Source organism: Anoplolepis gracilipes, chromosome 4, assembly GCF_047496725.1.
Source record: "Anoplolepis gracilipes chromosome 4, ASM4749672v1, whole genome shotgun sequence".
Taxonomy (NCBI): domain Eukaryota; kingdom Metazoa; phylum Arthropoda; class Insecta; order Hymenoptera; family Formicidae; genus Anoplolepis; species Anoplolepis gracilipes.
In genome coordinates this window covers 10,125,111-10,142,666 of record NC_132973.1, presented here as the reverse complement: position 1 = coordinate 10,142,666, position 17,556 = coordinate 10,125,111, and the positions used below count along the sequence as shown (strand labels likewise).

General features: G+C 34.8%; 1 protein-coding gene across 5 annotated transcripts in view; it reads left to right on the top strand.

Moving 5' to 3' along the window:
- The window catches only part of LOC140664840 (limbic system-associated membrane protein), a 142,675-nt gene extending 136,306 nt beyond the window's left edge, over positions 1-6,369 (top strand). For 4 of the 5 annotated variants that reach the window (XM_072890355.1, XM_072890354.1, XM_072890353.1 and 1 more), the window contains one exon: positions 2,053-6,369. In XM_072890355.1, coding sequence (XP_072746456.1) covers positions 2,053-2,165 — 113 coding nt within the window. In that variant the 3' untranslated portion in view covers positions 2,166-6,369. The remainder of the gene's footprint in view (positions 1-2,052) is intronic. The other variant, XM_072890356.1, reaches the window with a different exon arrangement.
- Positions 6,370-17,556: the final 11,187 nt, after the last annotated feature.

Sequence of the window (17,556 nt, the reverse complement as noted above, 5' to 3'; positions counted from 1 at the left end):
TCTCTTATCAGATTGCTGTCGAAATATCGCCCATTTAATAATTTATATATAGAGGATATGAAGCCTGTTACTGTTCAATGTGTGTTTTTTTTTTAATTTACAATTATATAAAATTTGTGGAGAGAAACCTGTTCTTAAAATATCATCCCGCTGATTCGTGACAGCTCGTGAAAATTGATTTCGAACGATTCAATGACTAATATATAATGTATAATAGGCTGAGAAATAAGATTGACAACAGTCATGAGGGGAGAATTCGTCTCGCGAATCTAAGTAATTGACAGTGTAGTTGTATATAGACTCGGCTATTTATTACTAAAGTACTACGTACTCTTGTAGCATCTAATATTTATCTTGAACTTGTGCTCCGCGCCTAAAAGTCCTCCGGTATTTGACTCCTACGAGTAAGTCCGGGATGTCGGAACTTGTTGCAAAGGATCTTCTTAAAACGCTTTCGCGCGCGAACTCTACGACGAAACTAAGTACGCAAGTCGAATTTTCCAACTACGCGAACACAAACTTTGCACGGTAGCTTTGATGTCGCAATATACTTATATATTATAATTTTCAGGCTAATCTTTACTAAATATCTTGCATCGTATTCCTCGAGCTAATAGAACATCTTTATTACTTGTTATTACAGCTATATATATATATTTTTTTTAACTAATTGTAAGCCTTATTTTACTTGTAATTTTTAACTTTTTACAAAATTAAAAATACTATAAAAAGATAAAGAACTACATTCAACTCAATTCTAGAATAAAATAAATTTTATTTATTTTTTTTTTTTTTGCACTCTTTTAAAATAAAATATTAAAGATACGAAAATATATGACACAGCCAGGACGACATCTCCATCTCGCGAAAATAACAGAGAAATTCACGTGACACGATTGTCCGATGATGGATCGTCTCACGACGAGACTCGCTTCGCGCGATATGCGAAAATAATACATTCATAAATTCAAACGCCCCTTCCGTGTCTGCATCTTCACTTGGGAATATGTGCCGCGAAATTCGCAGTCCCACAGGAACATACAAAGTGAGACTCGCGCAAACGTCATTTCGATTATCTTCCACGTAGCGTAATATAGGCTCGGCACGTTCTCGGTTGGAATCGAATTATACAAGATGTTTCCCGATATTTGCATCATGTCGCTCAGGCTTTCATTATAATTGATGTACAACGAACTCATGCAAATTCAGTCGGACTATTCGATAAGGAAACGCTCCTGATTACTTGTCGCCGACTTTGATGAGCTTCAAACGTGTCGCAGCTTAAATTAAGAAATACTTTAGGGTGAACTAGGGTATGATGATCATACGTAAAAGATGGCCATAGGTTGTAATTTTTTCAATAATCGCTACATAGGGCGCTTTTTCAGTCATTATCAAAGATAATCGATATTTACAATAGTTTATGTGCATACATTGTTCGAAATAACGATATTGTGAATCTTTTATCATATTTTTACTTTTGACTACCTGCAAAGTTTTTCACGAGTCCACTAAAAACTGTTATAACGTCGAATAAATTACAGTTAAGTTATCGTAATCGACGTTAGACATATTATAAAGATATGTAAATTGTTATATGACCTATAATTTTTATTTTCGTTTCCACTATTTTTTTTTATAAATATTATGGTCATCTTTTCCTTAAAAGTTGGGTAAGATGGCCAATGCTTACGTTGTACTATTTTGATAATATAAAATTTCAATTAAATATTTTCCTTTTAATTTCGATAATTTTACGTAATTGAAGCTACAGTGAAGATAATATGCCAAACACTATTAAAAAAATAACAAAAATAAAAGTATTTGTTTTTGGCATTTTAAAAAACTATGGTCATCTTACCCGAGTTTACCCTATATTATTACGAATAATATGGAATATCGATGGCAGTTTTTAAATTTTAACGCAAGAGAGATATAAATGAGCCACTCATGTCGATTACAAAGTATCCGAGAAAGTTATCTCCCGACACGACCGATCGGAGAGATACACCCGCGAGTGTTTCCTTGTGAGTGTATTTGACGCTGTTTCAGGAGAAAGTTTAGCCGAGCTACATCATAGCGGCGCGCGAACGGATGCCGCTAGCTCGTCGCTATTCTTCCTGGCCGTGGCTGTTCTCGCCCGATCGAGCCAGGTGCTTAGATGAAGGCTTGACGAGCTCCCACGCGGGTTTCGCGAGAACCTTGAGCTGGCGAGAGGCACCCCGTGACGATGACAAACAGAGAAAGAGAGAGAGTGCTCCACGGCGCCGAAAGCGGACAACGTTGCCGCTTGATTTTTCGCGCGCGAACTTTTCCATCGTCGTGCCAAGAGGGTGGACAAGAGGGGAAAGGCCAAAGAAAAAGAGAGAGAGAGAGAGAGAGAGAGAGAGAGAGAGAGAAAGAGAAGGAAGTGTGTTACGTTTATTATATTGTGCTTTGACATGAAAGAAACGGAAGAGACGGTTGGCTGCGTTGTCTCTCGGAACGTCTTATTCTAAACGCAACATAGATCGCACGGCATTTGAGATACGCGCGTGTCTGTATCGCAAGAGAATACTACCTTCGTCAGAGTATCCAGCGCGATCTTGTTCGAACCATTGTATTCGAGCTTTAATCAAAGGGTAGAGACGTCTCAGTGAACGACCGGTTAGGATATCCTCTTTAATTAGGGGTTGATTTACGACTAATTAAAATTAGTAGTATTATGTGCTCAAACATTTTTTAAAAGACTACTATTATGTTACTTTGTCTATTATTATATAAAATGTAAATATATATATATATATATATATATAAGTATTTTAGTTTTTATTTATTAGCGATACGTTAATCTACCGAAGCGTCTATTCTAATTTTAGCGACTCAGATTTACTCTGATTTCCGCGTCTGCAGACACAGAGTTCCATCAAGCTTAAACGTTTCTGTAATGCAACACCGCAAGACGCTTGCGAACCAACTAGATTACCGCAAGGATAACAAGCAAGCTGCCGAGCAGATGTATCCTCATTAAGCAAATTATCAGGTCACTGTAAAACGGTACCGTAACACAATTATATTGATCATGCTGTTTAGCACGCGTTAATTATTCAATATAAACATCTCGCCAAGTTGTCCTAATGCGATCGACTCGAAATGATCAAAGCTATGGCAAAATCATAAATCTAGTCGAATAACCAATAACCTGTACACAATAAAGGTAGAGCTATTGAAGTGGCTGGTATATATCGCGTATCACTATGTCTGTGATAATCGAGACAAATTGTTCGGTGTTCAATTCGGTTCCATTTATCACTATTCGTGTCATTAGATTTCAAAATTCTGCGCATTCATCGAAGCGTTTTTAACCGCGAGAAGAGTTAAAGTGAGGATTTGCGCTTACAACTTGTAAATTTTTCAATCAACAGGCTTCCGTCATTTCATCTAACGGTATTATTTGATTATTGATAATTTATAAGCTGCAAAATTCTCATCAAGAGTCCTTCGGAAAGTTATCGCCTATTGGTAAGGGGATTTATCGAATATTTTGAGATTATTTCGATCAGCTCACAAATTAACGGATAATTACAATAATGATATAGTCAAAACGGATATGCGCACATATTATATATTGTTATAAATCAGTTTAATCTACGATAATAATTTTCAATGAAAAAAAAATGCCAAGAAAAATGCTAGGATTAAAACGGTCATTGAATCGACTATAATTCAGTGATATCAATATATGTTCTTTATGAAAGAATATTAATATTGTACATTTGTATAAATTTTATTCGCGTGACAAGATACATTCAGATGTTGTCTTGCAACCCGTGACGTAAAACAATGTCGTACGGTGAAAAATTAATTCGTGCCACATATTATATCACACATTTATATCGCACAACAAAGTGTGGCACGTTTAGACAACGTTCAGAATGTATATTGTATAAAGAGATGAAGGTATACTTGTCTTTCATGCAGCCAACCAAATCTCCATGCCGTGCCGAAAAAGAAAGAAAGAAAGAGAGAGCGATAGAGAGAGAGAGAGAGAGAGAGAGAGAGAGAGAGAGAGAGAGAGAGAGAGAGAGAGAGAGAGAGAAAGAAGTGTGTGTGAGAGAGAGAGAAAGGGAAATTATGCGCTATAATACATAAATTTAAACTGATTCTAACATTTTTTTTCGTGAAGAAAACGAAATTACGTAATATACAATATGCATTTTACAAAAACCTGGCCTTGTCTTATTATATTATGATTTTAGAAATAGTCTAATCTTGATGATAAATCGTCTAAATGTTGTATACCTTGTCAGGTAAGTGTTATTATACTTTATATATAATTATAATTCATTTCTATCAATTTTAATGACACTTTGAAAGTTACTTGAAACATTACAGTTTCCGAAGAGAGATACTATTTTGCGAATTTAATTGGCATTATTGTATATTGAAACTCAATGCCTGAGGTAAATCAGTTTTACGTTTTTTGTTTCTTGATTTAATTAAATAATTTTACCATCTTTCGTGCGATGATTTCGAATCAGAAAAAAATACCAGGCATGATTTGACAACGGAATAAACATATATTGTGCGGCACATGAAGAATCATTGAAGAAACGCGCTGAATATCAAGTGAATCGAGCCCGGAGTGAATTAGAATTCCACACGATCGACGGGGATGACATCGTCTTCTTTCTTCGGTATTGCACGTCTCGTTCAAACGAGGCATTTTTTTTCCCCGCTGGGACTTCATTCGATTTCGTCAATCTTGCTACATGCTGTGAGACAAGCCGAGAACAGGAAATGCACGCGAGAAGTAGCTTCTGACGCGCGCCGATGGATTGAACGTGCCGCACCATCGATCTCCGTTGGATCTCCAGGAACTCTATTTATCTGTGCGCAGTTCGCCGACACCCACGAACGAGATTCTCTCCAGGATACCGTTCGTAACTTTTCGCGTTCCCTTTCGACAACTCAACGCAGCACCGTAAATTTCCACACCGCTGAAAATCTTTCATAATTGCTGCGTGAATCCTATCAGGAATTCTGTCCAAATGAATATTTTATCGGATCCATCGTTTACGAAAACTTTATCGTTTAATATTTGGGTGGAAATTGTTCCTCGACCCGTAACAACGTATGCGGAGTCTCTCTTAGACTTTCAGCATGAACCTTTTGAACGCAGATAAATAATTAAAGGTATTAGTTTAATTTTGCAATATTTTCTTTTATTTTTTTATATTCCTTTTATATCTTAAACAACTAATTAACACTATGTTCACAAATATATTCAGAATAGAATTTAAAAAAAAAAAAAAAGAACTATGAGAGGCTTTCTCATTACTAATTAAAAATTAACGAAGCTGCTAATTAACTGGCAGTAGCTTTGATATTATATCTAACACGCAACTAATATAAAAGCCAATTTCACTCGCAGAAATTACATGTAGCTGTTTCAAAGCAAGTGAGTTAAAAAAAAATATATTTTCCCTCATTTATAGAAATTACGGTGAGAAACTCAGGATTATATGTAATTCTAATTCATTAATTTTTTCTGAAGCGAAACTTCTGCACGTGGGACACGACATCTTGGAAGGCAAATGAAGGTAAAACGCGAAAAAAAGAAGATCGACTATACGATTATATCCGACGTTTTGAAACTTTTATCAAATAAGTCTCTTTACCCCCTGGGTGAGATTTTGAAGCGCGCAGTCTGGATAACGTTTGTAACTTTTCACATTCGCCTTGAGAGAGAACGGTCGCAGCAACGTGCTTCCAGATTTCTCACCTAGCCCATGTGGCCGATCTAATATTATTCAATGTGCACTAGCGTGTCTCGTCGCTATTCGCGTACCTTGATTCGCATGCATTTTTCACCCGCGACACATGTCTAGACTAAGTGCACGCGCGCACTTGGCTCGGCAAGTTCGAAAGAATGAATGCACAAAGGAAGAATGTTGCGAGTCTTTTCAAAGAGAAGAAATCCTTTCACGTATCATAATAGTCTAAAGTTATAAACTCTTTCTTCATATGTCACAAGTTAGGTTTCTTTTATTTCTTCTTTAACAAGAAACTACGGGCGATTAGATAACATTTTCTCTCGACGATTATCGAGACTCGCAAAGGCGGAAAATAGGCGATTCAACGTCATCTTCTCAACCTACAACAGTAGACAAACAGGCATCTAACTAGCTCTAAAATGATCGCGTGCCTGTCTATTCTCCACGTTTCCTATCAAGTTTTGCATGCTGCACGCTCGTGTCTAGCGTATCGGCAGGCATCAGCTCTCGACCATCTTGTGGCATCTTCTTCACGCGAATACGGCAAAAGGAATAAAAACAAACTTTTTCAACGAGGAATGAATTTTTAATTTGATCGAACACACGACATTTCAAAAATGGCGAAATAAAATATATTTAATTTTTTAGAAGGAAGAGAGAACACATTTTTCTCAACATATGTTTTTCTATATTATTTATAATATCAATGAAGCATATATATAAATTGTTTTTTTGTTAATTAAATACTCGTGTAAAACAATAGTTTATTGTTACATCGCAGCATTCGTAAATATCTATATAAATATATGCATTTGTAGCAAGGAATTATAAACAACAACGTAACATGTATGTAAATAATGTATGCAATATATGATATAATGATAAAATTACTTTAGGTCAATGGCCAGAGATGATTGAAAAAAATTTGATTCTTTTTTGGATTTTACAAAACAATTATTATTTAATATGTAATTGCAACCATTAAGAATGCATCACGATGGAATTACGATTAATATTTTCTTAAAAGTTAGTAGTTTTATATACAAACGAATATAATATATCACAACGAAGCTTGGTTCGCTTCTCGAAATGTTTTAGCAATAGATGCGAAAAACATGCAACTTTATGAGGCGACGCGCGACTTTAACTTCGGTCAAGGGAGAGAGAACGAAATTTATGAATCCCACCGGTTCTTAAAGAATTGACGACAAAGAAGCATATTGCCCGCAAAATGCAATATCGAAGTTTTAAAGTCGGCGCGAGATGGCAACCTTACCTTTCTTTGCACAAGTAACGATAAAAAAAAATAAAACCACAACGTCACGGTCGAAGAAAATTATTAAGCATAGCGAATGCGAGAGAAAATTCCGACAAGACGATTGATGCGAAAAGTATTCGAACGTTAGCGAACGCGACATTGCAGTTTGTAAAATAAAAATTTGAGCAAAATAATGTAATATAAAATAGATTAGTTTTTGCATATAAATGTAATATGAAATTTTCATTATCTTTTGTAATTGTAATGTGTACTCCGTTGAATCGTAAATTACGATGATATTTGTATACATATTTACTCTCATTTACTCTGTTTACTAAATGTATATTTAACTATTTCGTCAATCGTTTACACAGATATGACAATGCATTTACGGTAATGTGTGCGAATTTTAATGCTATTCGAAATATAATATATGAGGATGATAACTTAAAGTGTAAATATTGTATATACTTTTCATGTATTATATTATAAACATGTGCTTGATGTAATTAATCTGGTAAAACGTAGCCGCCTAAAGTTACATCATAGCAGTAGCATAGTACGAAAACATCCGTTTGTGTAAATTTGCATCTTGAGCGGTAGAAAGATTAACGCTTTTGATAAAATCGCAACGCTCGCGTTTTATCAATATTAAAAAATTAACGAAGAACTTTCTCGCAGCGTGCGTTACATGCTATCAAATATGCACACGATAACAAGCCGGAAAATTCCAAGTAAAGCGGTCATTCTTCTAGTTAAAAAAAATTACTCGCATGCATAAAGGAAAATATGCAAATCTTTTGCTCCGAGTATTTAAACTACAATTAGATACGTAAACGTGATCGTTATCATTCAAATAATCACGCGAAGATGATATAATTAGTAAATTAGTGAAATGATTTTTCGATTGAGAATTTCAAAAATTCGATATTTTCGCATTCGCGTGTAGTAAAAAAATCCGCTATCGTGCTACATAACTAAAAAATGCTGGTTCGCAAAATATACATGTTTGCAAAATTCCATTCGTAGAATTTAAATATTTCTCTATTATTCGAGTAATCTGATATTTTGAGCCACGTTCATACGCATCTTTTTCCCTGTTATAATATATAAAGAAAATAAAAATAATTTACACGCTCAAACGTGTAATGAAATAAGACTGTAACAAGTTATAATTGGAAAGCAGAGTAATTTCATCTTTTGCAAATAGAAATATTTTTTTTATTATTTTTTGCCGACGCACCAGTCTGTGGGGGAGGAATAAAATGCGAAAGCGTGAAAAAGATGTCCTCGCCAGGAGAGAACGCTGTTATTGCATCCGTAGCGTGTGTAAGTAAAGTGGAAGTAACGCTCGCCACACACATCGGTCGATGTTATATCGTTGAGAGAGAGGGGAACCACACTCTCTCTCTTTCTCTCTCTCTCTCTCTCTCTCTCTCTCTCTCTTTCTCTCTCTCTTTCTCGCGAGAGCTGCTGGACGCAGCAAGATAGCGCGTCGGTGTCGGCGTTATAAATCGCCGCGATTTCATCCCGCTCGCGTTGTATATGTCCAAGCATCTAACTATGGTCGTGTATACCTACCTACCTATCTACCTATACCTGACTATGCGCGTGTTAGCCGTTTTCGGGTTCCGCTTCTCAACCGAAAGAGAGAACGGAATCTGGAATTATTAAAGAGTGACGGTAAAATGCACACCGATGTGACCTAATTAAATGCACCGCGAGCGGTTTTACACGCTGCGGAAAGGAGAGATTTATAAATGGGAATTTCTCGATCACGAAAGCAAAGATTGATCGAATAATTCACAGGCCTCCGTGAAATGTCCACAGTCTCGGTCCGGCAAAAAAAATATCCGATCGAGTGTGCTCGATACTCATTACGCTTTAGAACCACATCACGTATCTTCAATTTAAATTAAAGAGGAAGATATGAACGTGAGAAGGATAAGAGAAATTCAATCATCACGTTATGATCCGAATCTTTTCCGAAGATATGATAATCTTGAACCTACGATTGTATTTCATATAACTTACGTTTATATCACTGAAATGCGCACAAAATAAAAAATGGGATTATTATGTATATAAATGAAGGTAATAAAATTAAGTATCTACTTAGTTGATCTTTAAATCAGTTTTACAATAACTGTTATAAAAATCATATAAATGTGTACATCACATTTTATACGAAACTTGCTTGCTGAGACATCTCATTCAATCTTGTTCACAGTAGAATAACTCTATAAATAAGATCGTCCCCTCAGCAACGTTGGCTCGCGATATATTACGCGTGTTCGCGGTCAGTGGGCTCTGATTAATAGCAACTGACATAGGGGGGTGGATATGTCTTGCAGATGATATCACGCCCGGTGCCTTCCGAAGGGGTTGTCACGAAATGTCATCGATATCTCATCGGCACATGTAAGCGTTACGCAACATAGTTACGTACACCTGACGTATGCATCGTATCTATCTAATCGATAATTGTTGATTATGTTTAGCTGATGTATGCAACAATGAATGATTACTCCTATCACATATTCTTCTATATTCTTCAAGTAGCAGATAAGATTTAAGCATTTTTATTTTCATTAAAAAAATGTAATCATTTTACTTTATATATGTATATAGAAGTAATCGCAATTTTGACCAAGGGTTCAATGATATATACGTCTATTTTAATATTATAAAACATATTAATGTCAAAATAAATTTATCTTTTAGCCCGCGCGTTTGAATCGGTATTTTTCATCACTGAGTGATTTGGTACGTAGGACTCATCAATCATCAGAAATGAATAGGTACTCTGTTGGTTGGTAGTTAGTACTCTACTCGTATGTGAAAATATTTATACAATACTCATGAAATGCAACATTTGTTTATGTTCATTTATTACGCATCGTCAACAAACAATAGAACACAAGTGTTGCGTTAGTACATCTAACTGAACCGTTTAAATTAAAATTTGATTTATTTATTTGATTTTTAATTATAATTTACGGCAAAATTATAGTAAGATATGATTCATAATTTTTGGCATAAAATAAAACAGCACGTTAATTAATCTGTTATAAATGTATAATATTAATTGAGAAATTAATTCACTCTTAAATAAGGTATATAAATCACCTATTTTACGATATAGTTACGTGTTGTTTATCGAAAGTAAATAATCGTCAGTTGTAATAATTATAGCAAATTGTTTTCCAATATTTGTTGCAATCGTGTTTCGAATAGGAATTCGATAATATATGAGATGTCTCGTACTATAACTTTATTGCTCGAGAGTCGTCGAGCGAATGATAAGATCGTACATGTAAACAATAGCGCGTTGTACATTGTCAAAACCAAACATAGTATTTGCTGCTAAAATATTTTATATTGTAAAATTTTATATTATAAAATATATATATAAATAAATAATATATAAATTACATACATTTATATATTATAAAATAATATATTATTTTTTCGAAAAGACGCAGTTCAACATATTTTCGATTCGATTATAGTTTTGGCTTTATGAATTTTTTATCACTTTTCTATAATTTTCTCAATTATTACGTTCACTCTTTAATAGTATCTCTTTAGATACTTGATAACTTTAATAAGCACACAATAAAATGTTAGTTACAATGATTTATCCCAAAGAAGTTAACTAGTAATTCGAGTAAGTAGCTCTTTGCAATAAACTGTCAAACGGTAAATGATGTTGTTCTGTTGTTCCTTCCTGATAACACGAAATGAATTTTCTATATTGTTACGTGCCGGAAAATACGCAGTTTAGTAACAAGGGAACGCTGTTTTCTATCCAAGCACTTACCATACCTTCCTTCTTTATCTCGTTCTTCGGCGATCTTGTTTTTCCACAACAATGCCAGAAATAATTTCGCGATATAAATGCGATTATGTTTTTCCGCGATGTTGACCAGATTCTAATAAACGATTCAAAGAATCCGTAAACTTCAACATAATAGAAATAATAATGTCACAAGTTTTATCTATACTTTTTCGAAGTCTGAAGGGGATCCAAAATTACCGACATGAATTACAGATTTTGACCTTCTCCACAATTAAAGTACTTATAAAAAAACAACACGCGGAGGCTAATAATTTCATATAAAAATAATAAAAAGTTAAAAAAATGACAGTTACGTCGCAACCATATTTATTTAATATAAAAAGTTCTACGGTATGTTCGTGCAAGAGATATAGCGTCCGCGTTTGGAATAACATAACAGAATATTAGTAAACTTTTGGAAATGACTTTACAAGTCTAGTAAAAAAGATTTTCAAAATCTGTAAAAAATTACTCTCGTGGATCTTTGAGTGTGCGAGATTGAATCACAAACTCTCACGTCAGACGTCATTTCTAAAAGTTCACAAATATTTCTACATGCAATTCCTAGCAGAAACCTATCTTATTTTGTGTGTATAAATTGCAAAACTTTTATATATTGTCGTGTTAGATTAAATTTTGGTCGATAATATAGAACAGCTTTTGGATCCTCTTAAATTGTTAATTTTTTTTTGTTTTATTTTCTAAAACAAGCTTTTTGACATACGTTCCAAACCACTGTCAATTGATATTTCGATTGTGCTATCCGTTTATCAATTGCGGTATTACGTATCGGTTATAACCGCGTGCGTGCGGCAACATTATTAATTCGCTTTCCAATTAAAGTGTCAACGTCGTTAAGAGAAATTTATACGCGCATGAGTCAACGATGAATGAAAAAGAGCCCACTGATATTCGCCGCAATATTTTACGCCTGTGCATTCCACCTCAATAAACAGCAATACCGTAACGGAATGCGTACAGGATTGGAAAGAAAAAAATTAACACACATTCGTACATACACTAGAGGTTTGCGGAACACGCACCGTCGAAATGGAATCAGACCAAACTCACCGCGCGAGCGGTTTCAGAACATACATATATGGTGATAGATTCAAACCAGTTCATGTGTGTGCGGACACTCGCAAGGAAACAAACAGAGCAAAGATAAAACATGAAATAACGATGCGAGTCGATGAAAAAAATGAGAGAAAGAAATTTTTTACATTAATTTGAGAAAATTTTGTATATATTGCAAATTCAACTGGAAGATTGGAGCCTAATTGGAACGAAGGAGAAGCAGAAGCGCATACTTTGCCGCGTTCTCAATTTTCGCGCGATTCGTTGACTGCTTATAAATTGCGAGCGATATTTCGTAATTTCTGACAGAGATCGTAAATATTCGCCGCTGTCGCCTCGCGATCGTTATTCACCATGGAGTATTACATTACGCGTCGGGCATTCGATCGCCGCTATTCCGATTACGGTCTCGCGATTGGAGCTATTGTCGCGCTGAATTATGGAACCGATACAAAAAGCCAAGCCGAGTAGGAAAAATGTCATATCCGATGCTAACAAGCCCATCATCGAACCGCACCACGTTTCAGTAAAATGAATAATTCGTATTTTCTTTTTCAAGATAGTCTCGTGATAAAGTCTCGCCGTTAAAACGTTGATAGATTTATTCTCTAAATTATCAAATTAATAAATTCACGCAAACGTACTACCCACAAATTTAATATTATACTTCTTCTAATCATTGGTTATTAATTTGATTTTTTAAATAACAGTCTCTTTAAATAAACTATTATAGATATGAAGTGTTTATATGAAACTTCTCAAATGGTAATATCAAGCTTGTAGAATCTGAAGCCATCTCGTTTTGGACACTTAACTAAATCAAAGACAAGGAAGTGAGGAAACAAGTCTATATTCAGTCAAAAGGGTGTTATACGGTACCAAGTGACACGTGGCTTAAACGCGTATTCACAGATTCCCATGTTCTCCATGTATCAATGTCAACGTTTACCTACGAAACAAGCCGTCGTGAAATATGATATCGTCACACAGGGTAATCCAATTTCCGTTAGCAGCGCGTATACACATGAGATATCCCCCGTCCAAGCTTAGACGGCGAGTTATCCGATTTAGGATTTGCCTCCGCCCGCACGAAGAATCTGCGAAGGAACGCGCCCAATTCTAGACCCAAGTTAGATTGAACTCGGGGAATATCGAGGTCGGAAATCGTTTCGGGATCGCGGCAGACCCTTGCGGATCGCAAAACTTCCCCCTGGCTCGTCAGTGGTACATCGCTGTGGATACTGGCTACTGAGCTGGAACACGTGAACCGGGTCAACTCCCATTTCGAATGGGCCGTAAAATTGTGCAAGCTGAAAATTCTCTCCGCAAAGGAGATCGAACCGAGCGATTCAAATTCCTCTCGAAAGCTTGATTAACTAACTAACAATCGAATTGCTTACATTCAAGTCAAGCCTACATTCTTACTGTTGCAGACATTAGACACATGGATTACTTAATATAACACGAAATATTCTTTCCGATTCTCTTTACTATATATTTTTATCTAGATTTAAAAAAAAAAATCGTTATTATATAATATCTGAGAAACGAGAGACTCTATATCAGAGAATTTATGTCCCGAACTAAATCTCTTCCTGATAAATGGAATAAAATTTCCTAGTCTGTGTACTTTAAGTCACACTGAATGCGACGTAATTTATTCAGGCTAAATTTGCAGCAATTCCAACTACGATAAAGGAAAGTTAAACCCTGCCGTTTCCCGCGAAGAAATTAGAAAGAAAAGCGGAACTCCCAACAAAACTTGGTGGTGACTTTACGGGAAAAGTTTTGTCCTTTCTAGTATACATCGGCCAAATAAAAATAAATGATCAACGAGACGCATCTAAACGATAATTATAACATCTGCATTATAAACGATTCACGAGCAACGTTTTATATTTCCACTACACGTCCACTCATTCACATCGAGACATTCGAGCCGAGACAAAAGAAGCTACATTAAACGACGCAAAAAGTTTCGTGAAAAGATTCATTTTGTTTTATATTTCCAATGAAACAATTTTCTCAATGACCGCTAATAAGCTGGTGAATTTAATTGAAAGCGTCAACAATTTATTGAGACTACCGAGCCATTTAAATGCAGCCTCTTTCGTAAGAGAGCTCGGTACAAATAAGAGAGTATATTTATTGCAGAAGACCGTCCATCGATACCATTGCTAAAATAAATCAGAGGCTGCAAAAATAAATCTGAGATTGTCGATAAACAATTTTTTTTATATTATTTCAAAAACTGCTTTCGAAATACAAAAGTCTTTTTCTATTTTTTTTATATATTCTTTTAAATATAGAGATAAAGACATCTTGATATTTATACCGTAAATATTATTCTCTTATAGTGCAAAATAATGCATTTTCTTTAAAAGGTTCTGTAAAGCGGATTATTTTCGCGCTGCGCACTTTTAGCAGATGTGATTTATCTCAAATCTCTGCGACTCTTTTCTGAACGACAGTACCGATAATCTACGGACTAATAATAAAGACGCGGGACCACGTGGCACTTTCACGCGCCTCACGTGGCTGTGAGCGTACGCACTATGACAGGTAGTAGCCACAGTTTGTCTTATTCCTCGTAATCCCCCCTCCCACTCGCGCGGTCACTCATTCATTAATCGAGCGCGCGCTAAGATAAAGAGACGATTCCTCAACAAGTGATGATAGAGATATGCGTATATATATGCACGTCCCGGCTTATATATCATGCATCTATGTAAGAAGAGCGAGGACGCGTCCCAGGAGGCGCATTTACGAGCTGGATAACATTTTACACCGAGCCGAACGGTGAACGTCGAAGCGCGATACTTTATCGGAAAATCCGTTACGTAAAATAAAAGCACTCCGAGGCTTTGTGCGACGCGTAGCCTTCGGCTGCTATAGACGGAGATCGAAATACGAGGCGGACGACGTGGTCCCCGCCGTAAAAATAGTGCCGTCGATTCGCCAATAAATCCTAGAGGAGATACTGTAAAAGCGAAAATGCGAAAGGACATTTGTTACAGAGACTCATTAAAACTAAACAGAAAAATTTAGAACATCGTTAATATTTGAGACATACATATCCGCAGATCACATTCTTTAATATAAGATACATTCCTGTCTTTCATCAAGAAAGCCGCTCAGATAAACGTGCATATCCGATTTAGTATACCTCTCGTATTTTCCGCTACAATGACACTTGCCAAAGTTATAACGTAGGCGCAAAGGATAGAGGCGCGGATAAGAGCCGCAGAGAATCACAGACGATACGACGTTCTCGTCTGTGCAAGTAAGCTTTCTGGAAATCCTGATTTATCACGCCTTCTCGATCACTATCGGTATCACTCTCTCGGTATCCTTGAGGAAGGCACGGGCGCTGCATAATGACGTCGACGAATAATAACGTCACTACGGGATTCGGTTCACGTCTTCAAAGTTTTATGTATTGTGGTAACAAATGAAATGGGCCAAAAACTTTGAGACGCGTCCAAAAGTCGGATTGCGACACATCGTTTACACGATCTAAAGCAGAAACGAATGTAGCACAAAAGTACTATGCTTTAAAGTTTAAAGTAATGCAGGAATTCAATTATAATCAATGGATTCTTAAACTTCTTAGAAACTAACAAATTAAATCCCTACATTTCTATTTTCGATAATATTTGATGGTTACGATTGTAATATGCAGAATACGTTGAATCAAAACCAATAAATAATAATTATTTAGACAACGATTTTATAAATTTTAATTTAATAGATAAAATTTACTTTAGCCATATCATGACAAAATAATTTTAAATATTCTATTCCAAGAAGATAAATATGAAAAATAAATATAAACAAAAATATCATAATTAATGAAAGACATTATTTGCATTTTTTTCCTATAGATATTTGACAGAGTTTAAATTTTTTTCTGTGCCTTTCTCTTGGAATCATTTTTTATTAACTTTCATATGGTACTTTTTCTGTGGTTTTCTTAAATATTAATCATTCAAATGTATTTTTGATTAATGACATAATAACAAGTCGCACTTAATTTCTGAAATTTTTAGATAATTCGAAATGTTACAGTATCAAATAGCCAAACGCATAAAACAACGAAATCGTATTTGATAGAAACCAGAATGATAAGATAACATCAGAATACAGATTTGAAATAAAATGTGTTGATAATATTCAATTAAGCGGCAAGCCTTGATTTTATTATCGACTTTGTGAAGGCTTTTATTTACTCTTTATTTATTTTTATCTGACTCTGACAATATATTAACATACATCTACATTCAATGCTGAAATCATTGCATATACAGGGTGTCCGGTAAAGATTTAATCAATGCTCATGAGCAGATATAACGCATTAAACTAAACAGAAAAATCCTTTACCATTTTGCGATTTTTGCAATAATTATTGAAAAATTAATTACAAAATGTTGACCAATTTGTGTGAGTATTAGCACGTGGCGAGAAAGCCCGCTGTCACGCGGTTGCTAGTCGCATGCAAAGTAACCGTGTGACAGCAGGCTGTCTCTTTTCGCAGAGCGCTAATATATTGCGCAAATTGGTCGATATTTATTAATTAATTTGTCAATAATTATTGTGAAAATAGCAAAATGATAAAGACTTTTCTGTTCAGTTTAATGCGCTCTACCTGCTACCGAACGTTGATTCAATCTTTACCGGACACCTTGTATAAATCTTAATGTTGTTTGCTCGTTATTATCATTAAAGTTGTTATTGATCAAGATCTGTCTGTGTGTTGCAATCTTTATTCCTTCACATTGTGTAAATAAATGATTACTATACATAAGTGATAAACATGAATAATTCAATTAATTGAATATACTACTATTTTATTATAATGATGTTATATGAATAAATTACAAAAAATATTGTCACTTTTAAACATCAAAACCAATGCTTAATTATCGTAATTATAAATACTATATAAGTCGATGTTGATTATATAACAATAATCCATAAAATTTTACTTCCTTTGTCTTAGAGAAAAAGTTAACTAAAAGAAGGTTAAACTTTACAGAAAATTTCAAAAAGATAATAACTTTTGCTAATTACCGCAATATATGCTAACAATTGCTAATTACTGCAACATATGCTAATAGTTTTTGTACTAATATTTTGCTTTTCCTTATAAGAAAAGCGTATTTTATGTGCGCAGGAATAAGCGCAAATATTAAATTATGAACATGTTTATGAAAGAATCAGGAAAAAACGAAGAAACTTGTGATAATTTTTATTTCTTCAAATATGAATGTAGAGATTTATTTCATGATATTTTCTTTATCTAAAAACGTAAGATTATGCAGAGAGAAATATATCAAATCTCTGTAATGCGTTGTGAAGAATACCAAGATATATCGAATTGTAATATGAGCTATATTATTTTAAAAAATAATACACAAAGTTATATGCAAAAACGAGACTACTGATAACGAGTTATAAAATTGCTCATATTAGCATTTATGTGCGTGCTATGTGTGTTCGTGTGTCCACTTATTCTACCATTTTAAATGTACCGTTTTATAATCGGTTCATTTTGCTATCAGACGCAGACCGTTTTTCACAAAAAACTAGTAAACTAAAAATGTTTTACCTTTCAATATAAATAA